This window comes from Lithobates pipiens, unplaced genomic scaffold (genome assembly GCF_037356315.1).
Source record: "Lithobates pipiens isolate NorthernLeopardFrog02 unplaced genomic scaffold, aLitPip1_a1.2 Scaffold_13, whole genome shotgun sequence".
Taxonomy (NCBI): domain Eukaryota; kingdom Metazoa; phylum Chordata; class Amphibia; order Anura; family Ranidae; genus Lithobates; species Lithobates pipiens.
The window spans coordinates 281,400,454-281,425,015 of NW_027507718.1; the positions used below are offsets into that span (position 1 = coordinate 281,400,454).

The following is a 24,562-nucleotide window of genomic DNA, read 5'->3' on the forward strand; positions in this document are numbered from 1 at the left end:
CATGACTGGATGTTTTTGGGCAACAAGCCCACTTGCTTTTTCCTACCCAATGGCCTGTTTTTCTTATACAAGCACCACCACTTCAATAAATATAAGTAATGACAGCCACCTCTTACCTGGCTAAGGCTTTTCCCTTTCTTGTGTGACCCTCCATGCTGGAAGCTGGAAGACCTGTTGGTTGCCAGGGTTGGAGTCTGCACCACCAGAATGGACTTAATTGAGTTTGCTTTGGATCTGGAATATTCTATCTGGGTCCCCTCCACCAACAGTACAGCCAGTAGAAGAGGTAACAGACAGCAGCACTCTCCATTCCACCCAAGAAATACCATGTTCATCCTTCACCAGTCTAAGTCTAAAAAAAAAAAAAAAAGACACACACAACCGTCCTCCCAATGTCCAAAGCAGAAGTCACTATGGCAACTGCTTAGTTTACAATCACACCCAAAACATTAAGAACTTGCTGTAGAAACAACAGATCCGGATGTTTGGAAGCATCAGTAAAATAGAAGTAGATCCTCCACAGTCAGCTGTCAAAATATATGGGTATTCTCTATATAGTTGCCAAAGCACTTAGCAGAGCAAGGTGTATGAGATGTCTTGTTTGAGTCCAGAAACAGAAGATCCAGATGTTTTAGTCAGACAGTCCAGCAATTGGAGCTTGAGCCAGGTGAGCAGATGAATGAAGATGCTGCTACTAGACCTAGCTCTGCTGTCCCATGTAATGACAGTCTGTCTTGCTCAGTGCAGTGCTGCCAGGGATGTACAGGACCTGCTGTATTCTACAAGCAGCTGGGAGCTCACAGTGTACAAAAACTTATGCAAACACCCTGTGTGTTTCTGAGTCTTCCTACTTCCCCCTTTTTCTCTTTGGTCTTTAATGACCTCAGCTCCTTTCTTTTTATAGGATTCCACAAAGGGGTTTATTTCACCCGCCCACCTCCAGGAGTGACAAAGCATGTAACTGATCCACTAGCTACTTCTAGAAGTTGGAGAGGAGAAGAGAGATGCCCTTCTGAAAAGTTGCCTGGTGATGATGATGAAGACAAGCTATTGCATCCTCCCAGGCAGGAGAAGCTGGCACTTCTCATATGAGCTCTCCTCTGGTATGTAACTATCTGCAAGGCATTATAAGAGACACATAACACCCAGACACATCGTATTGTTCTCTCTTTCCTGCGTTATAAACAATTACAGTCTGCACAGCTGTTCCACAGGAAATCTTTTCTTCCGAATATCAGACGTCTCTCAGATACAAGTTCCATGTGGGATGGCCAGGGCTTGATAATATATGTTTCTAATGCAGAATTATGTCTAATAGAGCTGTGGTTTATATACCTCACCATATGGTTATCCAATATAAGGAGAGGGGGTCCCAGCCCCCCACAGATTGCTAATTGGGTACAGGTATACACATAACATTGCTCTGATTGCTGAATTCCTCTAAGAAATGCAGCTCTGGTTTACATGAACTAATGATAAATGTTAAATCAGATCAGCTTTCTGTGTGCTCTGTGCTTGACAGCCACAAACCCACAAAAAAAAAAAAAAAATCCAAATGGATGAATAGGATAGGATTATATTTAGAAGGAATGTCACCGTCATTTTAAAAACAAGTCAAATATGATCATTTAGTTTGTGGGACTTATGGCGACGTGAATGCCTTTGCGACATTTAATGTAAGCGAAACGATTTCATTATAACAAATATGGTTCTGTTTACAATGTAATCTGCTGGCATGCAGTCAGACCACAGTACTGATGGATTATTCTCTGAAAAATACGCGACATGCTGTGTTTTAGCAGGGCTCTGAGAAATACTGGGTTTGCAGTGTTATTGAAAGCTCTGTGGTGTTGTCACATCAATGACAAAAGACTATTTCTTTACTTGATGAGACACAGAGCTGACAATCACAACTAAAGCTGAAGTTTAGTTTTTTTCTTTTTTGCTACAGCTGCACTAACATAATTTCCTTGTAAAAAAAAAGTAGGTTCCACAAGCTGCAGGCTAATGTAGAAATCTTCTCTCCAATGATGCCGTGTCCTTTTCACAGTGCTGAAATGTTGGTGTTGCAAGGGTTAATAGTTTTGGCTCTTACATTGACATGCACTGAAGAAGGTCCCAACAGCTGCCCATCTCTTTCTGTCCTTTTCTCCATTCACAACACTCCTTGCGTTGTTGTCACAGATTTTATTTTTTGTTAGTGCTATATCACACCACATGCATTCCAGTCCTTTTTTTCTTTTTCTTTTTTCCTCCATCCAAGATACATAGAAAGTAGGTTACATGATTTTCAATGGCATAGTTCCCACCAATGCTTGCAGTGCTTTCCAGCTCCAGAAAAAAGTATAACATGCTGAATTTTTCCTGTACAAAAACTGTACTGGAACAAGGTAAAATGCATCAAAAATGCATGGTAACAAACCTACATGCAGCAAAAACACACCAGACCCCAGTACAGTGAAAGAACAAAAAAAAGAATAGAAAAGCATCTGGAACGCATCCAGAAAACGCATCAAACATGCATCAAAAATGCACATGCAGAAACACATCCGGAACCAATCTGCAGGATGTTTTTATGGCATGAACTAGCCCTTGGGCTCCTGTTCACACCTGAGCGATATTCTGCTTAAAGCTTGTAGCTCTAAAATGCTCAACAAGCCAAATTCCATTCATTTCAATAGCCCCTGTTCCCAGATGGGTGTTCTATCGCCTGAAGCAAAATGCCTGTCACTCAGAAAAAGTACATGAGCTTCTTTTTGGCATATTAAAAAAGTTTTTGGCCCCATAGACTTCAATAAAAACACCTGATTTGAGCATTTTACGAGTGTTTTGTCGCACATTTTTATGTCCAAACAGCAGCTCTCCACCCCTAATTTCCTCTCCCTCTCCTCCCCCTAGCACTTTCTATTGGAGAAACAAAAACGCCCGAAGCTGTAAAACACTTGTAATACACTTCTAAAAACGCTCAAAAACTCTCAAATAGAAACATCAGTAAATTTGCTATGCTCAGGTGTGAATATAGCCTCAATCAGATTTTACTTTTATTTGAAAAGGTTTTATACACATACACAAGTAAACAAGATAAGCAAAATACATAACAAAAAGAAAATGAAACCTGTGTCACAGAATGTAACACATTCTCTTACTGGAGTAGAGGATCCTTTTATTCATCCGCCTCTCCCCCATTCAGAGAACCTTCAATACTGCCAAAAAAAAAAAATGTAACCAGACCTCAGCTTTAAAACCCATCTCCAGGGAAATTAAAAGTCCTCCCTTGCAGTAGGACTGCACCTGCATTGCAAAGTAAAAATTACTTGTTTAGGTCTAGGGGGCTACAAAAAGGAGTTTAATTTACTCAGTCTCCTCTACCCCCTATAATGCAATGGATTATTCCTTGACGCCACGTGACGTCAGAGGAAGGCGGGGTCACCTGTTTTTTCATCACCGAGAGGCCCCTCAGCTATATAACATCAACATGGGGACAAGGTGTTTTTGGGGGCTACTACAAAGCACCCTCCCCATGTTGAGGGCAAGTGTCCTGGTACAGTTCAAGGGGAGGGCACACTCTCTTCCCCCCCTCTTTTCCTATGGCCTGCCAGGTTGCTTGCTCGCATAAGGGTCTGATATGGATTTTGAGGGGGACCCCTATTCCCTTTTTATTTTGAAGAGCCTGGTATTGATTTTGGTGGGACCCCCACACATTTTTTTTTTAAATTTTGGTTCGAGATTCCCCTTATTATTCATACCAGATCCAAAGGGCCTGGTAATAGACTGGGGGGGGACCCATGCCGTTTTTTTAAATGAGTTTTATCTATATTGTAGAGACCCGACAGTTCATTACAGCTGCTATCAGTTTTAAATTACTTTTTTAAATTAGAAATTTAATTTTGCTGTGGTATTGTTCTAAACACGAGAAAACTGTACCACTTTACAGGCACAATATTTATAGGAATATTTCATTTTTATTGTTTCACTTTAAGCACATTTAAGCACTTTTGATTTTTCATGTTCGTGTCCCATAGACTTTAACGGTGTTCGTTTGTCTGAATTTTTTGCCTGTTCGGATGTTCTGGTGCAAACCGAACCAGAGGGTGTTCGACTCATCCATAATACAACGCAGCATGGACTAGCTGCATCTGTGGTGACAAAGTGCGCTGTATCTTGGTGACAAACTGTATCTGTGGTGAGAAGTGTGCTGAATCTGTGGTGCCAAGCTGCATCTGTGGTGACAAGCTGCATCCGTGGTGACAAGTGATAAGCTGCATCTGCTGTGACAAGTGACACGCTGTATCTGTGGTGACAAGTATCTGTAGTGACAAGCTGTATCTGTGGTGGCAAGTGACAAGCTGTATCTGTAGTGACAAGCTGTATCTGTAGTGACAAGTGGCAATCTGTATCTTTGGTGACAAGCTGTATCTGGGGTCACAAGTTGTATCTGTAGTGACAAGCTGTATCTGTGGTGACAAGTGACAAGCTGTATCTGTGGTGACAAGCTGTATCTGTGGTGACAATTGACAAGCTGCATCTGTAGTGACAGGCTGTATCTGTGGTAACAAGCTGTATCAGTAATGACGGGCTGTATCTGTGGTAACAAGCTGTATCTGTAGTGATGGGCTGTATCTGTGGTAACAAGTTCTATCTGTAGTGACAAGTTACAATCTGTATCTGTGGTGACAAGCTGTATCTGTAGTGACAAGTGAGCCAAGCTGCATCTTGTGGTATGAGACAGTGGCAAGTGACACACTCAGGGTTCCCACTGATTCTGCATTATGGGGAGTTGAACTATTTAATTTTATATTACAATGTAATATAAGAACAAATGCACTTCAATCATCCTGACACCATAACAACCATGGTGCCATGATGATTGAATAGCTAACACCAGATGTTTAGAGTATCTTTATCTGCTTTATCTACCTTTTTTCTTTCCTTCCTTCTCTCTCCTTCTTCCTTCCCTATCTCTTTTTCTCTTTCTTTCTTTCTTTCTCCCTTTCTTTCTCCCTTCATCCCTCCATCCCTCTCTTCCTTATCCCCCCATCCCTATTTCATTTCAGACTCTAACCACATCCCATTTAGGCCACTCCCAATATTTTCTTTATATCCAAGTCCCCCCACTATACCGCACCTACAAATGAATGCCACACCCCCCAATTATAATAAGACTCTGCCTCCAGGCAAAAAAGTATCCCTATACATTTTTTGAGAATGCTGGCCACTGTGCTACCCCTATTTTTCAAGAGAACAAGCTTTTCTGCAGATTTAGCAATTATAGGGCTGAGACCAACCATTTAACATTGACAGGATTGCTTACAATGATCAGCTTTTATTTACAGTACCTATATAAAACCTTTATCCCAAAAAGAAAAAAAAAAATAGTTGCTGTAAGGTGTGCTCCTTCATTTATATTAGTGACCAGATCACCAGGGGAAAAAAAGGAAAATGAATGCAGCCACCACATCTAATCTAATGATTAGTAGGCTGCAATATATTACATTATATAGATTATATACTGTATAATATGCAATATATTATATTTTTGGTTGGGGGTGTAATAATGCTTTAAAAAAAGGCCAAAAATGTTCCCCTTCTATTCTCACTGTTTCTGCTGCCAACATTTCTACCCCCTGGCTCTTCTTCTTCTCCTTTTACCAACAAATCAATTGACCTCCTTAAAATGAAAAATAACTCTCTTCTGTCTCAACATTTGGCCCTGTTCTCTCTGCCTTGAGTCTCTACATTTGTGCAAAGTCTAAGGAGTCGCCTGGTATTCACAGGCCCATCCTGCAAGGAGTGAAAGCCCTCAGACTGGCTTCTTTCCTTGACAAAAAAATTAAATAGCTGTAAAAAAAACATCTTGCATTTATTTGGCTTATTTGAGTAGTTTATGTATTTCCTTATGTATGCCCCATTGAAAAAATACAAGTAACCTATTATCATTATAGTGCATGTGGACAGGGACAGGTTGTAAGGAGGATGTAGGACATGAGCAGCATTCAAATTTAATAAAATATGAAAATAGTTAAAAATCCTCCTGCCTCCCATCCCTTAAAGGGTTTGTTAACCCATATAACTCTCTATTAGAGGCTAGCAGAGCACACTTTACCCATCTGATAGAAAAACGAGTGCTGTAAATACCCATTTAGAGCTGTCTTCAGGCCGGTCACATGACTCAGAGCCGCTGTACAGCTTTAATGAATTGATGCTGCAGGAGGGGCCGTGATCTCCCTCTGATGGCAGCTGGGGAGATCACTTGGCTGCTCAGCCTCTCCCATAGTAGCCTTGTAAACTGGCTGAGAGTCACGTGACCGGCCTGAAGACAGCACTAAAACGATATATACAGCACTTGTTTTTCTAAAAGAATAATGCAGTGTGCTATGCCAGGATATCATAGAGGGGCTGGCAGTAAGCAAAAAACATTTTACATTTTACTATACGCGTCAGGGGGGGGGGGGGGCAGAGACGGAGACACAGACACAAGCTGACATGCAGGAAGGAGGGGAGTGAGGGGGAGAGAGGAGAGCAGAGGGAACAGCGTATGACGGAGGGCTGCAATTAGACCACAGTGATTAGGGCGGAGCTGCCCTGACTTTCCTGGTCAGTTTAGAGATGGGATACAGGAGGTAAGTTCTGTGGCAGCAGGATCTCATGTAAATCATTTTCAGGATGTGACTGCAGATCATTGCCATAACTCACTGCAGATCACTGCCTTAACTCACTGTAGATCATTGCCATAACTCACTGCTAGAAACAAGTCTACATATACCAGTATCTCCTTTTTTTAATGCAGCACAGCAGTGAACTGTGAGAAAATGGGGTTTAAACTGCACTTCCCAATTACTCACAATCAGGACAGTGCTAGTAGATCAAAAATCTGTTAGATGAAAAACATGGTTTCTCCTTTTTTCATGTAGCAATGTCCTGACCGTGAGAAATTGGGCTTATCAAGGATTCACTGTCCCATCTTCCTCCATGTTTGTAAAGAGCAGCAATGTGCAACCCATGAAACAGGTCTGCCCTGACATACCGCTCAGTGACACACTGCATCTGGAGGCAGGCTGTAGGTGGAACGTGTCAGCCCCCCTACCTCTCTGTCCATCACCCTCTCTCTTAGCCCCCCACTCTCTCGCTCTCTCGGCCCCCCCTACCTGTTTCAAGCAGAAACACCACACATACTGCCTCCTACCACCATGACCACTTCAAATCACTGAAGTGGTCATGGTGATTAGAGTGTTCCTTCAATATCTCTCAGAAGTAAATCTCTGTATACTGATTCCATCTCATTTGATCATCCTCTAGTTGTGTTAAATTGGGGGGGGGGGGCTGGGCGCAGAGTGCCACCTCCCTGAAATTAGTTTGCACCTTCATGGGCACTGGTATAGCTGCATTTAATTGGCTCTGGTAAGGCTACATTATATTGGGGAGGGGGGGGTGTCAGCTCTGGCGTGAAGCGTCACCTCCCTGAAATGAGTTTGAAACCTTCCTGAAATTAGTTTTTGCAGGTTGAGATGTCTGCATTAGGGCTTGGGGTAGCATCCTTTAATTCACACTAGTGGCCAGTGTAAAGGTCCCCCTTACATTGGTGATCAGTGTAAATCTCTCCTTACATTGGTGGTTACTGTAAATGCTCCTATTACATTAGTGGTCAGTGTAAATCCCCATTACATTCGTGGTCATTGTAAATCTTCTCATTACATAGGGGCTTGGTGTAATATCCTTTCATTCACACTAGTGGCCAGTGTGAAGGTCCCCCTTACATTAGTGGTCAGTGTAAATCCTTCCTTACATTGGTGTTTACTGTGAATGCTTCTATTACATTAATGTTTAGTGTAAACCCCTATTACATTGGTGGCCAGTGTTGAAACTCCTCTTTATATTGGTAGTCGGTAAAAAAAATCAGTATTACCATTGATCACACCCTCCCCTCCCCAGAACTGCCAATGATCTCAGGAGTTCTAGGTTTCCTAGGAGTTTTCTCTCTATTGATGGGTCCCCTCACCACCCCAGTCCATAGTGTGCAGAAAGGTGGAGAGCGAAATTGCATGGAGGGGGGCCCCTCCATGTAAACATATGAGATCATCTCTCAGCGCTGCTCTCCCTCCTCACACAGACAGCGTGTGAGAGGGGAGAGATGAACGGCTGCAGCGGCCGTAAGTGAAAAAAAAAAAAAGTAAAAAAAAGTGCCATCCGCCCCAGTGCCATCCTGCCCCAGTGCCATCCTGCCCCAGTGCCATCCGCCCCAGTGCCATCCTGCCCCAGTGCCATCCACCCCAGTGCCATCCGCCCCAGTGCCATCCGCCCCAGTGTCATCCACCCCAGTGTGACCTGCCCCCAGTGCCACCTGTTAGTGCTATCTGTCCCCAGTGCCACCTGTTGTCAGTGCCATTTGTCCCCAGTGCCATCTGTCATCAGTGCCAGGTATAAGGGCCATCTGTCATCAGTGCCACGTGTCATCAGTGCCACATAGTGCCATCTGTCATCAGTGCCACATATTAGTGCCATCTGTCATCAGTGCCACATATCAGTACCATTTGTCATCAGTGCCACCTGTCAGTGTCACGTGCCATCTGTTATCAGTGTCACGTGTCATCAATGCCACTTATCAGTGCCATCTGTCATGCGTCATCGGTGCCATGTATTAGTGCCATCTGTCATCGGTGCCACGTATTAGTGCCACTTATTAGTGCCATATGTCATCAGTGCCACGTATTAGTGCCACATGTCATCAGTGCCACGTATAAGTGCCATGTGTCATCAGTGTCACGTATAAGTGCCATCTGTCATCAGTGCCACATATTAGTGCCATCTGTCATCAGTGCCACGTATACGTGTCATCATTGCCACGTATCAGTGCCATCTGTCATCAGTGTCACGTGTCATTGTCCTGGTGCTCCAGGGCCTTCAAAAGTGTAATAAGTAGTCAACAAGTTAGATGTGTAATTTATGCTCCTAGAACATGTGACGTGCTCCCTGCATGTTGGGCCTCTCTATGTGGCCAGGCTGTGAAAAAGTCCCACACATGTGGTATTGTAATACTCAGGAGGAGTAGCAGAATTTTTTGGGGGGTGTCATTTGTGGTATACACATGCCATGTGAGAGAAATAACCTATTACAATGACAATTTTGTGGAAAAAAATAAAAAAAATGAAAAATCTTAATTTTGCAACGAATTGTGGGAAAAAAAATGACAACATCAAAAAGCTCACCATGCCTCTTACTAAATACCTTGGAATGTCTACTTTCCAAAAAGGGGTCATTTGGGGGGTATTTGTACTTTCCTGACTTGTTCGGGTCACAAGAAGCGAGATAGGCCACCAGTACATCACATGTGATCAATTTTGTATGATTCGCACCACAGCTTGTAGACTCTCTAACTTTCACAAAGACCAAATAATATCCACTAATTTGGGTTATTTTTACCAAAGATATGTAGCAGTATAAATTGTGGCCAAAATTTATGAAGAAAAATTAATAATTTGCATAATTCTGTCAGAGAAACAAAGAAATCTGCGTTTTTTTTCAAAATTTTCGGTCTTTTTTCATTTATAGCGCAAAAAATAAAAACCCCAGAGGTGATCAAATACCACCAAAAGAAAGCTCTATTTGTGGGAAAAAAAGGAAAAAAAATTCAGTTGGGTACAGTGTTGCATGACTGAGTAATTGTCATTCAAAATGTGAGAGCACCGAAAGCTGAAAATTGGTCAAGCAGGAAGGGTGTTTAAGTGCCCAGTAAGCAAGTGGTTAAAACAGGAGAAGTGTGTCCCTGGAAGTCTTTTAGACCTACCATCAACTATATAGTGCAAGGGCCTGCCTGTTTGGATACAGAGAGATTGGATAGATAGGTGTGTCCTCCTATTTTATAGTTTTGGTAAATCTAAAGGAGATAGTACAGAAATTGTACAATGAAATTGTATAGTGTATGGTCACCTTTATACCCATAAAGTGAACTAGTTGCGCTTCTGATGCCATTATTGATAATGAGTCGAGTGCAAAAATGTGCAATAAAAAATGTGTAAATCTCAATGAGCCCAAATGCCCCATGAGCTACTTTGCTGGGTTTTTCGTGCATAGAGCAGTGCATCGACATCAATGGGGTGCCCTATGCCTGTTGCGGGAAAAACATATCAAAAACATGCAATCCACCTACATTATGTGAATGGGGCCCAAAAAGGGTGAGTTTATGCCCTCTCCCTCCCTAAGCTGGAGCTGGATTACAAGAGCACTGACAGCTGAATGTCTCTCTCCCATGTACTTGTATAAAGCTGGCCATACACTATGCAATATGATTGTACAATCTCTGTACAATTTCCTTTAGATTTATTAAAGCTATGGAATAGGAAGATCCACCTGAACAATCTATTCAAATTGTGTTGAATCAGCCAGGCCTTTGCACTGCATAGTTGATGATAGATCGATAGACGATTGTACAATCAGATTGCATGGTGTATGGTCACCTTAAAGGAAGAACTAAGAAAGTGGGTGTAAATCAAAAAGAGGTGATATGGAAATTAGGGAGGTGCAGTACAGAGTGATAAAAACAGACCCTATTCTGTGATGCAGTAATGCAGTGCATGATGGGATATGAAGTTCTTGGAAGGTCATGATACAGAAAGTTGGGTCTCAGAATTTTTTTTTTTTAATTTTTAAATTGAGAGGTGAAATTTCAAAACTGCCATGGACTAGGTAAGGGAGAGATGCGTGCATTGGGATGGCTTGGGCAGAAAGGACATTCAAAAAGTCTTATTATGAAAACTGAAATTCAGTCCAGAAAGGTGAGCTTAGCCATTATTTCTCTAGGATACGCAGCATTTTGGTTTCTACATGACATTCAGTAAGAGTTTACATCTACTTTAAAGACCTGCCAGTGTCTACAAACCCTGCACTTATCTCTCTATGCAGTTTATCGGCAAATGTCCCTATCCTTCCCTTATCACTGATAAGCGCATTGTTAAAGAGGAATTAAAGTCTGGTTGTGTTTTTTTCCCTGCAAACAGTGGCGTCACTAGGGGGGGAGGGGTGCAGGTCGCACCTGGGTGACACCCGCCAGGGGGGTGACACCCAAAGAGTGGCGGCACTACTAACACTGCCCTACATTGATCTGCCTCTCGGATCTTGCGGCTGTGTCCCTCAGCGGAGTGGACCCAAGCTACTTCCCCACCTCTCTGTTGACATCCACCCAGGAGGTGGCCGAGACACACACACCGCTGTCCGCTGTGTATATCAATCTGTGCTGTTCTGAGGTCTGTACACTACTGTATATGGAGACGGACATGTGCATGGGGGGCGCTATGGGAGGGTAGAGGGGGTCTGTACTGAGGGGGGTCTATACTGATGGGGTCTGCACTTAGAGGGGGTTGTCTATACTGATGGGGGGTCTGCACTGAGGGGGGATCTATACTGATGGGGGGGTTTGCACCGAGGGGGGTCTATACTGATGGGGGGTCTGCACTGAAGGGTGTCTATACTGATGGGGGTGTCTATACTGATGGGGGTCTGCACTGATGGAGGGGAGTCTGCACTGATGGAGGGGTTCTGCGCTGAGGGAGGTGGTCTGTACTGAGGTTGTGTCTATACTGATGGGGGGCCTGTACTGAGGGAGGAGGTCTATACTGAGGGAGGGGGGTCTGTACTGAGGGAGGAGGGGTCTTTACTTAGCGGGGGTCCATACTGAGGAAGGGGGGTCAGTACTGTCAGTACTGTCAGTCAGTACAGTGGGTGATCTATACTGAGGAATGCGGGTCTGTACTAAGTGGGGGGTCTATTAGGGTTGCCACCTTTTCTTCAAGCCAAACCCGAACACTTTAGCGGCACACAGCATGGCACCCCAACCACGGCACGATTTTGTCTTGACTGTCACCCGACAAATTGCAGCAAAATCACGTAAACAGAATTATGGGATGCCTGTCAGCCAAAATAAGTTTTGCTTCACGGTTGGGGTGCCATTATCCCCCTCCCCTCCTATTACAAAACTTCTTCTCCTATCATCACAAATCCTCCTCCCTTCAATACTGTACGTCCAATGCAGCCGACAGTGGGTACCATGGGGCCTCAGCACACAGGGGGGCCCGGACACAAGGGGGATTGGTGCGGCGGGCGGAGGGGCAATTACAGAAGGGGGGCAATTACAGAGGAGGGGGTAATTACAGAGGAGGGGGGAATTACAGGGGGGGGCAATTACAGAGGAGTCAAAATATAAGGGAGAGAGAGAGGCAACGGGTAGCTGCTGGTGTGATAGTTTTTAATAAATTAAATGTTTAAAAACAATCCATGTCAGAGCTGTAGGCATGTCAGTCTGTGAAGTCCACTGCCCTATTCTCCCTAACCATGCTGCTGTTATCACTGAATCACTGGAGGAAACAGAGAGCCACAGGAAACTCATGTGAACTGTCAGCCTCTGATGATGGAGGCTTGGTTAAGCCTCCGGAATGCTCTGATTGGTCACAGTGTCTCAGGCTATCTGACAGCTCACTTGGCTTCCTCCAGCGATTCAGTGAAACAGCAGCATGGATCAGAAGAATGGGACAACGGACTTCACAGACTGACATGCCTACAGCTCTGACATGGAGAGTGAGTGGATTGTTTTTATTAAACAATTGAATTTATTAAAAATGATTGCACCAGCAGCCACCTGTCGCCTCTCTCTCTCCCTTATGTTTTGTCTCCTCTGTAATTGCCCCCCCTCCCGCCGCTCTTATCCCCCTGCTGTTCGGGTCCCCCTATGTGCTGGGGCCCCTACAGGAGGACACATGGTATCCCCTGTCAGCGGCACTGGTGTCCGGGAGTTAAGCAGAGGGAAACCCGGGCACAGTATTCTAAACCTGTACTGTTGTCAAAACGGGACAGAAGGCAACCCTAGGGTCTATACTGAGAAAAGGGAGTATGTACTTAGTGAGGGGGGTCTGTACTGAGGGGGAGGTCTATACTGAGGGAGGAGGTCTGTACTGAGGAAAGGGGCTTTGTACTTAATGGGGGGGTCTATACTGAGGAAGGGTGGTCAGCACTTAGTGGGGGGTCTATACTGAGGAAAAGTGGTCTATACCTAGTTGGAGGTCTATACTGAGGAAAGGGGGTCTGTACTTATTGAGGGGGTTCTGTACTGAGGGGGAGTTCTATACTGAGGGAGGGGGGTCTGTACAGAGGGAGGGGGCTTGTACTTGGTGGGGGGTCAATACTGAGGAAGTGGGTATGTACTTAGTGAGGGGGGTCAGTACTGAGGGAGGGGGATCTATACTGTGGGAGCGGGATCTGTACTTAGTGGGGGAGTCTATAGTTAGTGGATGGGGTCTGTACTGAGGGGGGTCTGCACTGAGGGGGGACTATAGTTGGTGGTGGGGGGGTGACAACTATTTTTTCCACACAGGGTGACAGCAACCCTATTGACGCCACTGCCTGCAAAGTAAAGGCATAATGTGCTGGTATGCATTGCATACTAGCACATTATGAAACACTTACCTGCAAACAAAGCCCTCGTCATCCATGCTGGAGGCCGCATCCATCGTCACCTGTCTTCCTTCTGGGGCTGGGGACTTCGGCTCTGTGACTGGCCAGAGCCCCAGGATGTCACTACTGCGCATGCACGTGGGAGATGTCGGTCATGGCACATGCTTCTGAAGAAACAGCACTGTCAGCCATTTCTTAAGAGCGCATGTGCTGATGACATCATCTGCGCAGTATACAGTAAATATCTCCTAAACAGCATATGTTTAGGAGATCTTTACAGTACCTATAGGTAAGCCTTATTCTTACCTTACCAGCAAGGTTTACAACCTCTTTAATATGTTTAAAGTGAAGTGCTGGCTGAAAGTCCTCTTATTGGCCTTTCTAAAGCTGGGTGTACATGTTTGATTTTTTTTGATGATGAACGAAAAAGAAAAAACCTGAGAGAACCTCGCATGAACATAATACTCCCACTGTACTGTATTCTGACAGGGGGACTTCCCCGACCAGAATACACTGATCAGCATTTGTAGCCACTGCATGCAAGCTCTGATCCAATGACGGCTTGTCGGCAAGACCATATTTTCCAGCAATACATATTATTTAAAAAAAATTCTGCTTAAGTATCCAGTATACTGTATATAAGAACTGAAATAGATTTAATCATCAAGGCTAATATTTTTTTCACAAATTGATTCTGTATATCTGCACTTAAATTGAATGTAAAGTCTCATTTTTTCCCATAAAAAATAAATATGTTCTACTTACCTGCTCTGTGTAATGGTTTTGCTCAGTACAGCCCAGTTCCTCCTCTTCTCGGGTCCCTCTTCGGCTCTCCTGGCCCCTCCCTTCTGTCAAGTACACCCACAGTAAGTAGCTGGCTTTGGGGGCACCCAAGCCAGATCACAGCTCCCTGTGTCCAATCAGAGCTGTGGTTTGGCTCCGTCCCCCCTCTCTCCTGATTGGCTAACTGACTTTGGCTAACTGACTTTGATTGACAGCAGTAGTGGGAGCAGTAGCCGCTGCTGTGTCTCAGCCAATCAAGAGGAAAGTCCCGAACAGCTGAGGAGCTCATAGACATTGTTGGAGAGAGATGGGGCTTAGGTAAGTATTAGGGGGTGCTGGGGCAGCTGTTTTTTTTTATCTTAATGCATAGAATGATTTCTGTCTTTTACAATCACTTTATTTATTTTTCTTATTCCCCTGTGCAAAATTACACAAAAAGCTGTTGACCTCACTAATGAAATCCATCTAAGGCAGCTCCTTGTGATGGTGTGCCAATGATGCTCCACTGCTCCTCAATTCAGAGCAGAGTTGCCAAACTCATATAGGCTATGACTGCTTGCACTACAGTGGGTTTAAAAGGTTGCCTTTGGAGTGGCTATCAGCATTGTCACTGCTAATTCACAAGCCCAAAATCTTGTCAATCAGCACCTGGCCACAGATAGTCATGCCCACTGCTTTCTGGGTGACAGCACTGTCTCTGTTTTCGTTTAATTCGTTTCTTGTTTGTTTTTTTGGATTCTTGTGCCATTTGTTATATTTGTTATTATATATCTGTTTTTTTATTTGTTAATAAAATGTTTTTATTATTATTATTGTTAGTTATTAATATTAATTAGGTACATTGCATTTGTTTAGATACGGCATATTTGTTACATTCACTCAACATTCAACAGCCAAATTTGAAAGGAAATACCTATAATTTAATAGTTATTATTAATTAGTTAATATTTCAGATTTTAGATTTTTCAGGTTTTCGGATTTCCTAATTTCCGATTTTACAAATTTATGAATTTTCGAATATTCTAATTTACGAATATTCTGAAAAATTTGTGAAATGTGTTTCTGTTAATCCAGATGTTTCCGGATTAACAAATTTGTCGAAGTTTGTTAAAAAATGAAAAAATTCTCCAGTAATTGCCCATGTCTAGCTGAAACCCTCCTACTCTGAGCTGCGGTGTCTGGGAGGGAGAATGTGTGAGACACAATTGAAAGGAGGCTCAAGGTAAAGGTAGTGTTTTGCTTGCTTTATTAGGGTTGTGTAACTGTGTATCACACAATAATTGTATAAAGTACTTTATACAGAAGTTTTTAGTTGTACTTTAAAGTGGTTGTAAACCTCACTCATGAAATATGAACAAAGTATATCCCTCTATAGTGTGTACTTGTCTCAATTAAGAGCGCTAAGTGTCATTTCTGTCTGCTGCTTCATTCCTCTATCAGCATGAATTCTGACAAGTATTCCTGATACCAAGAGAAAAAAGGTGACAGCCTCAGCTCTGTTCCTGTGCGCTGGTGGATGTGTCCCTTTTCTTCAATCAGCTCTCAGAGTGTGACATCAGCTCTCTACCCCTATTTTTCTGACAGCTCAGATAAATTCTGGACTTTGAAGGGCTTTAAGAAGAGAAGACTGTAGACAAACAGGTACAACTTATGTATGTAGCCAATGGTTTGCTACTATAATTATTGTAGTTGAATAATCTGTTGCTGTTTGCAAATTAGTTTGGCTCCCCCTAATGGCTGCTGTACTCTCTTAGGATTTTTCCTTGCCCCTTGAGAAGGAATACAGCAAAGTATTGTGGGAGATATAGTTTGGAGGAGGAAGTGACTCTGTTAGCTGGATCAGCCCTGAACTACAGGACAGACAATGCAAAGCGTGCAGAACTGCCTGCTGGGAGGAGTGATAAAAGGACTGGCATGGCCTGTTTTCAGCCTCTCTGGATGCCATTCAACACCTGCCAGCAGGAGGTCTGTATGTGACCAGGAGTGGGAGACTGCGGCCTATACACTAGGGAGCCGGATTGCCCGCCTCTGAGGGATCTTGGAGGACAGCCCTGCTATTCAAGCAAGTGAACCGGCCTGCACTTCAGAGCAAATGGAAGCCACCTGCACTTCAACCCACTGCAGCACGGTGTGGCGGCACCATCTTCACCAGACAGAGACACCAGGAGGGGATTCCGGATGGAGCCTCACAGCCATTGGAGTCCATTGGGGTGAGAGGGCACCTGCCCAATCTAGTAGAGAGTACAGTATTATTGAGTGAGTTCTGTCTACAGACTGCTGGTGAGACTTGTCGTTCCACGGAGGTGAATCTACTTCTTCACAGGCATCATACAGCTGGACTTTGGGGCCTTGTCTTTTCCCCTGTGCTGTAAGGTCAGTACTGTATTGCACTCACAAGTAAAGAGGAACCTACAAGTGGTGATATTTCTTCAGCTAAGCCATCATCAGTACTTCTTTTGTTCGACAGTCATTTATTTCCCTTTGCCTTTGTGGATTACAAATGACAACATTATACTACAGTTTAACCATCCGGCTAGCTGACGATATCTGGAGTTTTTAAAGAACTTTCACCATGTTCTTCTTTTACTAAGCATTGCTGCTCTACTCACAAGTTGATCTCTGAATTATAGCCTAGAGGGAGCTATTTGTGTGTGTTAGATTTTACATTGTAAATTATGGTGAAGTGTTGCTCCTGCGCTAATAACTAAAGTGATTAAATAAAGCAAATGCTGCACACACCGTATGAGCCAAAACAAATCTCATATAAAGTGCATGAATAGTAAATATAAATGGTGCTGCGCTTTTACCAAAAAATATATAAAAAAGTTTTTAGGGATCAAGTAATCGCATCGAACCTCTTAAAAAATAGTACAAAAAGTTACATAATACCTCTAATGATATATGTAAACATATAAATACATATGAACAATATATATTTATAAAGTGCAAGCATGCAAAAAAAGATAAATATAAAGTGCACAACGTGAATAAATGAATACTATAAATATAATGTGAAATATATATCGTGGTATATATCCCAATAATTATAAAGAAAACAACAGTGTTATATTCAGTGTAAGAAATTTCTTTTTTTTTTTTATATGACAAACAATAGACAGTTCTTGATGGATTGCTGAAGGTGATTCATCCATGCCAAACCCAGTGCCACAAAAAACACCCAAATATTCACCAACTAATGTGTGGATTACACAATTACCTTACAGCTGTAAGGCAAACAGCATAAATGGTGTCTCCTAAGATGTATGAAAGGGAGGAGACACAAAAACCACCGTCCAGTTCCTCTAATAGCAACCCACAACGCCCATAATGGCTAGAGGAGGATACTCAGAGAACAAAATAGGGAGCGATCCATAGTGTAGTATTTTTCATAAAATAAACAAATTTATTAAAAATACAAACTACTCACAAACATGAAGGAGACAATTGCACATAAAAAGAACGCCGAGCGGTCCACTAGTGCGTACTACGTCACTTCCGGTATCCTACACGTTACGTCACGTACCTCATTCAACTGGGACGTATATATGTATTTATATGTTTACATATATCATTAGAGGTATTATGTAACTTTTTGCACTATTTTTTAAGAGGTTAGATGCGATTACTTGATCCCTAAAAACTTTTTTATATATTTTTTGGTAAAAGCGCAGCACCATTTATATTTACTAGATTTTACATTGTGTTTCTGAACGTAAGGAATACATATTGCATTTTGGGCCTGTGTGTTGAGGCCTCAGTGGGAAGGTCTTTAATATATATCTTGAAGATATTGAGTACTTATCCCTCTGTACACCTGATCACATATACTCCTTAAGGTGATTATAAAGGTATAAGTTCTGTATATTTGCATTAAGTGTTAATTGTGTCCACATACGTCACCTATTTGTAACGTGTTCATTCATGCTTTACTTATCTCGGTAAACTTTTCTGAGTAGTTCAGTGATACTGTGTGAGTTTCTCATTACTAACGCCACATTGCAGAATGGAACCCGAGGTGTCAGAGGTAAGAGAGGATCTGCAGAGTCAGGGTAGCCAGTGGGGTATAGAGTTAACCAGCAGCCCTCACGGGGGTACTGCTACATGCAGGAGGCTTTGTTTCATCTGTATGCATCACCTGAGGATAGTAATGTCACTGGGTATATATATATATATATATATATATATATATATATATATATATATATAAGGGTTTACAACCACTTTAAATTAAGAGGAAGTGTGACATAGTTTTTTATGTGACCACAATGAAAAAGCATTCCCTTACTGAGTGTTAAAACTTTGAAATGTTCTCCTCTTGTGTAAAATATATCACTTTCAACCCACTGTGCATGCCCTGTTAAACAGTAATTTGTGGCTGTCTCTTTCTTTACATATGAAATCTTGAAATCACCTGAAAATGTCCCAGCAAGCGGTGGTTTTCAGCTGCCATTGGAAGCAGAAGAAACTCAATCCGGAAAATTGCTTGTAAATTGCTCTGAAGATTTTCCACTGTGTAAAACTAAAGTATGAGGTTTGTCAATGTGACACTATTCATTTTTACCATCCAGTCTGTTTATGGGTAATTTGAAGAACACGTCTGTCAAACATCTCAGTGTTTACAAAGTGTGCACACTTTCATGCTTACTGTGTACATAAGGATAGCTTTTTACATCAACTTTAAATAATAAGAAACTTTTTTTAATCTACAACTCCTTTCACTACATTATGTTAACTTTCATTGTTTATAAGAAAATTTAAATAAAACTGCTGTAACTTCTTCAGCATGCTTTATAAAGTTACATGGTAAGTGTTCCCAGCCTCCTAGCACCGGTCACCCATTGACAGAACTCTGACTGACTGTTGATCTTGTGAGAACAGAGCAAAAAGCAACAGAAAGTTCACTTAAACACACGGCACAGTAAGTCCTGCCACAGATCCCACTATAGTTTATTTTCAGTATTAAGGAATATTTTTATTTTCAAATGTGGATATGATGATATCTATAAGCTTCAGACCCGGAGAGCCGGCCAAAGGGGATCCAGGATAATGCAAACAATGGTCTGTGTTTGAAGGCTTCTTTCTGAATCATATTATGACAGTTGATATTCACCCCATGTTCTTAATGTAAAAAGAGCCCCCTTCACGCTCAGAACATGGGGCATGTGTGGCGGGTATGTGTGTATTGGGGGGTGAGGGGGGCTTACTGTAGATGGGGGATAATTAATGCTGGTACACAACATCTGGCTCCTTATCAGCATCATATACCTTAACATATCCCCCATTACAACTTTGTCAAAAGTATTGAGGCACCTGCCTTTACACACACATGAACTTTAATGGCATCCCAGTCTTAGTCCGTAAGCTTCAATATTGAGTTGGCCCACCCTTTGCAGCTATAACAGCTTCAACTCTTCTGGGAAGGCTGTCCACAAGGTTTAGGAGTGTGGCTATGGAAATGTTGGTCTGGCTCACAGTGTCCGCTCTAATTCATCCCAAAGGTGTTCTATCGGGTGGAGGTCAGGACTGTGCAGGCCAGTCAAGTTCCTCCACCCCAAACTCACTCATCCATGTTTTTATGGACCTTGCACAACTGGTGCGCAGTCTTGTTGGAACAGGAAGGGGCCATCCCCAAACTGTTCCCACATAGGAACATGGGAGCATGAAATTGTCCAAAATGTCTTCGTATGCTGACACCTTAAGAGTTCCCTTCACTGGAACTAAGGGGCCAAGCCTAACCCTTGAAAAACAACCCCACACCATAATCCCCCCTCCCCCAAATGATTTGGACCAGTGCACAAAGCAAGGTCCACAAAGACACGGATGAGTGAGTTTGGGATGGAGGAACTTGACTGTCCCGACCTCAACCTGATAGAACACCTTTGGTATGAATTAGAGCGGAGATGGCGAGCCAGGCCTTCTCGTTCACATCAGTGCCTGACCTCACAGATGCACTTTTGGAAGAATGGTCAAACATTTCCATAGACACACTCACTAAACCTTGTGGACAGCCTTCCCAGAAGAGTTGAAGCTGTTATTGCTGCAAAGGGTGGGCCAACTCAATGTTGAACCCTACGGACTAAGACTGGGATGCCATTAAAGTTCATGTGTTTGTAAAGTCAGGCATCCCAATACTTTTGACAATATAGTGTAGTTTCCCTTCCTGAAAATACAGCTCAATTTTTCTGCTACTTGGCAGTTTGGCTGCAAATGTTCACACAATAATAGTAATATAACCCAAAATGAGCAGAGCTAGTTTAAATTATGAACTCAACATACAAAAGTAATAAGGAACTATCATACAATCACTAGCATCCAATGAAGTGAAATTATACACTATGTATCTATAACATTATGACCACCCACCTAACATTGAGTAGGTTCCCCTTTTGTCACCAAAACAGCCCTGACCCACTGAGGCATAGATTTCAAAGTAACATCTACATTAATGGCAGGATCCAAATTTTCCTAGCAGTTTGCAGCTGTGCAGATGCATATGCAACAAACTGTGATGCACTGACAGCTTTCTATCAGAACTAGCATTAACTTTGTATCAATTTGATCCACAGCAGCTCTTCTATTGGAATGGATTACACAGACCAGCCTTTTCTCTCTATATGCACCAGTGAGTCTTGGCCACCACTCTTCCTTTCACCCGTTTGTTGACTTTCCTTCCTTGGACCACTCTTGGTAGGTCCTGACTCCTGACCACTGCAATCTGGGAACATCCCACAAGAGCTGCAGTTTTGGAGTTACTCTGACCCAGTTTTCTAGTCATTACAACTTGCCAAAGTTATTCAAATCCTTAAACTTGTCTATTTTTTCTGCTGTCAACACATAAAACGTCAGTTTATGTTCACTTTCTGCCTAATATAACCCTCCCTCCCACAAAATAATCAAAGTCACTTTACCTGTCAGTGGTTATAATTTTACGGTTGGCCAGTGTATAGCCCTAAAGTCCAAAAGTAAATATGTAGTAAAGTAAATAAAGTCCAACATTTGTGAAAATGTGTGAAAATTTGAAAACTTCTCATATGATAATGAAGATATCCAAATCCCAATCATTTCATCCACCTACACCAAATTAGAATTGTCTTACTAACAGTGACTTCCAAATTGTAGGTGGGTCAAACGTGCATTGTTCACAAGCAAATTGGATGGCAATCTTATCACTGCCTCTTATGTCACATAATGTATAGGGAAGCGCACAAAAATTGTATTATACTGTTTATTGTTAAAAAAAAGGACTAATCAAATTTACCAAATGAACATGTACATATACCAAGTGCATGAGCTGCACTAAATTATCATAGGCATCATGATGTGGAAGACAGAAGACCGTTTCTATCTCGGGAAGCATCAAAGTGATCACGTCTGCCCTCATACCTCTTCATCAGAGGTCTGAAAATGCCATGACTTTAGTATGGGTTATACATGCATTTAATGCATTTGGGTGGCAAAAATATGATTGCAAGTTATACCCTGGGGGGAGAACCTCTGGGGGAATCTAGGATGGAAAAGAACCTGGGAGTCCTAGCAGATGCTAGGCTCAGCAATCACATGCAATGCCAAGCTGCTGCTAACAAAGCAAACAGAATATTGGTATGCATTAAAAAGGGGATCAACTCCAGAGATAAAATGATTATTCTCCCACTCTACAAGACTCTGGTCCAGCCGCACCTGAAGCATGCTGTCCAGTTCTGGGCGCCAGTCCTCAGGAGGGATGTACTGGAAATGGAGCGAGTAAAAAGAAGGGCAACAAAGCTAATAAAGGGTCTGGAGGACATTAGTTATGAAGAAAGATTACAAGCACTGAACTCATTCTCTGTGGAGAAGAGACACTTGAGAGGGAATATGATTTAAATTTATAAATACCGTACTGGTGATCCCACAATAGGGATAAAAAATTTTTTGCAGAAGGGAGTTTAACAAGAAACGTGGCCACTTATTAGAATTAGAAGAAAAGAGGTTTGACCCTAAACTACGTAGAGGGTTCTTTACTGTAAGAGCGGCAAAGATGTTGAATTCCCTTCCCCAGGTGGGGTCTCAGCGGGGAGCATTGATAGTTTCAAAAAACTATTGAATAAACACCTGAACGACCACAACATACAGGGATATACAATGTAATACTGACATAATCATACACATAGGTTGGACTTGATGGATGTGTGTCTTTTTTCAACCTCACCTACTATGTAATTATGTAACATGCACCGGTAATTCTCTGTCGGTGACTAAAATGCACTGAACAAAATGGATGAGCAAGAGTCTAGTCTAAACAAAATTTTTGCACTTACCTATGTCTTCCATACTGTGCAAATACAGCAGATTGTCACAACAGTTTGCATAATTAAGGCCGCGTACACACGCGGGGACTGTTCGCCCAACTTTGTCCGTCAAACAGTTTCGGCAAACAGTCCGCTCAAAATTAGCATGGACGGACATGGCCACACACGACGGACGAACAGTTTGCTGAAACCGTGCGCAATGACGTGAACGGCACGTACGACGGGACGAAAAATACGACGTCCTATACACTGCATTATAACTTTCGGCGTGAAAATCCTTTCTGAGCATGCGCGCAACTTTGTTTGACGAACAAGCCTACACACGAGCGGACTGTTCGCTGAAACAAGGTTTCAGCGGACAGTTTTTCGGAAATTCCGAAAAACCTTGTGCGTCAAACTGTCCGCTGAAACTGTCCGCTGAAAGCCCACACACGAGCGGACTGTCCGCCCAAACACTGTTCAGCGGACAAAGTTGGGCGAACAGTCCGCCCGTGTGTACGCGGCCTAAGTCTTATGGTGGATTGCCAGAGGAGGCTGAAACATATAAGGCGGCAGTAGGGATAGAGGATTGGAGCAGTGCAGTAGCACTTTTTGATGTTCAGACAATTTACTGCATACCGAATACATTGAGAAGAAACATCCAATCATACACTCAAAGCAACCGCTGAAAAGCTTTATTGTCACACCATCAAAACTGAATGAATATTGAAAGGATACAAGGTACCTGGTTGGGGATCGATTTATGTGCCCTGCACATATGGATTAACGTCTTTGAGACAGTGTACACAGGGTAGGAGAAATGGGGTTTGTACAGAAATATTTTATTCTTACTTTCTTGTTTTATTCGGTAACCATAAACGTATAGACATCCACTTTAAATCCTTTAACTGCTTTATCCTTCCTTACTTAGTGTAGTCATTCCATTGTTTCCTCTGTATCAATACGATGTGTAGCCTGAGTAGTCCAGTAAGGCCCCTTTCACAGGAGTGTCATCTGTTCAGTCATGTCATGGATTCAGTTTACATCAGTTTTTACATCAGTTTTTAGTCCAATTGAGTTCAGTTTACACCAGTCTACATCATTTTTTTATTAGTTTTCATATCCATTTTTACATTTGCACTGTTGTCCTTAACAACCATGATTCCCTGCTGTCAGTAGGGGAAGAAAAATGGACAGACAAAACACCGTGTGAAAGGTGCCTAAGCCTAGTTGCCACCTCATCCCTTTAAACCCGAACACATATGAATTACACAGGTTCTGAGGCTAATTTAATTCAGATAAGGCACCAGGTAAGTTTAATTACCACCTTAATCAGCCACAGAACCTGTGTAAATAATATGTGTTCGGTTTTAAAGGGATGAGGTGGCAACCCTAGGCCTAAGGCTGGTCATAGATGATAAAATTTTCCTTCCTTCCACCACAGGTAGAAGGAAGGAAAATCGCTTGATTCTGCCATCAACACAGTCAGTGTTCATAGGGGAATGCCTCTTGCTGTGCTATTATATTTTGCCATTAGGGTGCACAGGAAGCAATCCCAGCCAACAGAATACAATGGTTACTGCTAGTGGCTAATACCACTGGCAGTAAGGTTACTTTCACACCGAGGCGCTTTTCAGGCATTTAAGTTGATTGTCATCATATGGGCGAGTTTTCACAATATCTAGTACAGCATCTGTAAACCTGTTTAATTGCCTGTTTATTGATTCATGCATTGCTTGACTAAATTTCCACAACGCATCTAATTAATCTACCACTAGGTGGTAGCATACTAACATTTACTTTACACAGGTGTGTCAGTGGGGTACGAGCAGCTTAAAGAGTCATGGCAGAACAGAGAATCCATTATATCCAGCGGCTCCTGTGGGAGTAAGCACTACACATATTTACTCCAAGTTTATATTTTCAATTGTTTTATCCTGTTTCTTTCAAATTCTGTGTGCAATTAATCCCCATACATAGCTTAGAATCATTCCAAAGATGATCATTTTCATTCATTTTCTTTATGCTTGTTTTTACAATTCATTGTACTCTCAATATCTCCCTTTGTAGCCACCCAT

General features: G+C 42.5%; 1 protein-coding gene and 1 long non-coding RNA gene across 2 annotated transcripts in view; one reads left to right on the forward strand and one right to left on the reverse strand.

The window, feature by feature from the left end:
* The window catches only part of DKK2 (dickkopf Wnt signaling pathway inhibitor 2), a 132,357-nt gene extending 131,255 nt beyond the window's left edge, over positions 1 to 1,102 (reverse strand). Inside the window, exon 1 of the mRNA XM_077476681.1 lies at positions 117 to 1,102. Within this exon, the coding sequence (XP_077332807.1) occupies positions 117 to 335 (219 nt within the window). The 5' untranslated portion in view covers positions 336 to 1,102. The remainder of the gene's footprint in view (positions 1 to 116) is intronic.
* Positions 964 to 24,562, forward strand: part of LOC143974894 (uncharacterized) — a 113,725-nt gene continuing 90,126 nt past the window's right edge. The window contains exons 1-2 of the long non-coding RNA XR_013272294.1: positions 964 to 1,103; positions 18,647 to 18,751. This is a non-coding gene — a long non-coding RNA (uncharacterized LOC143974894). The remainder of the gene's footprint in view (positions 1,104 to 18,646; positions 18,752 to 24,562) is intronic.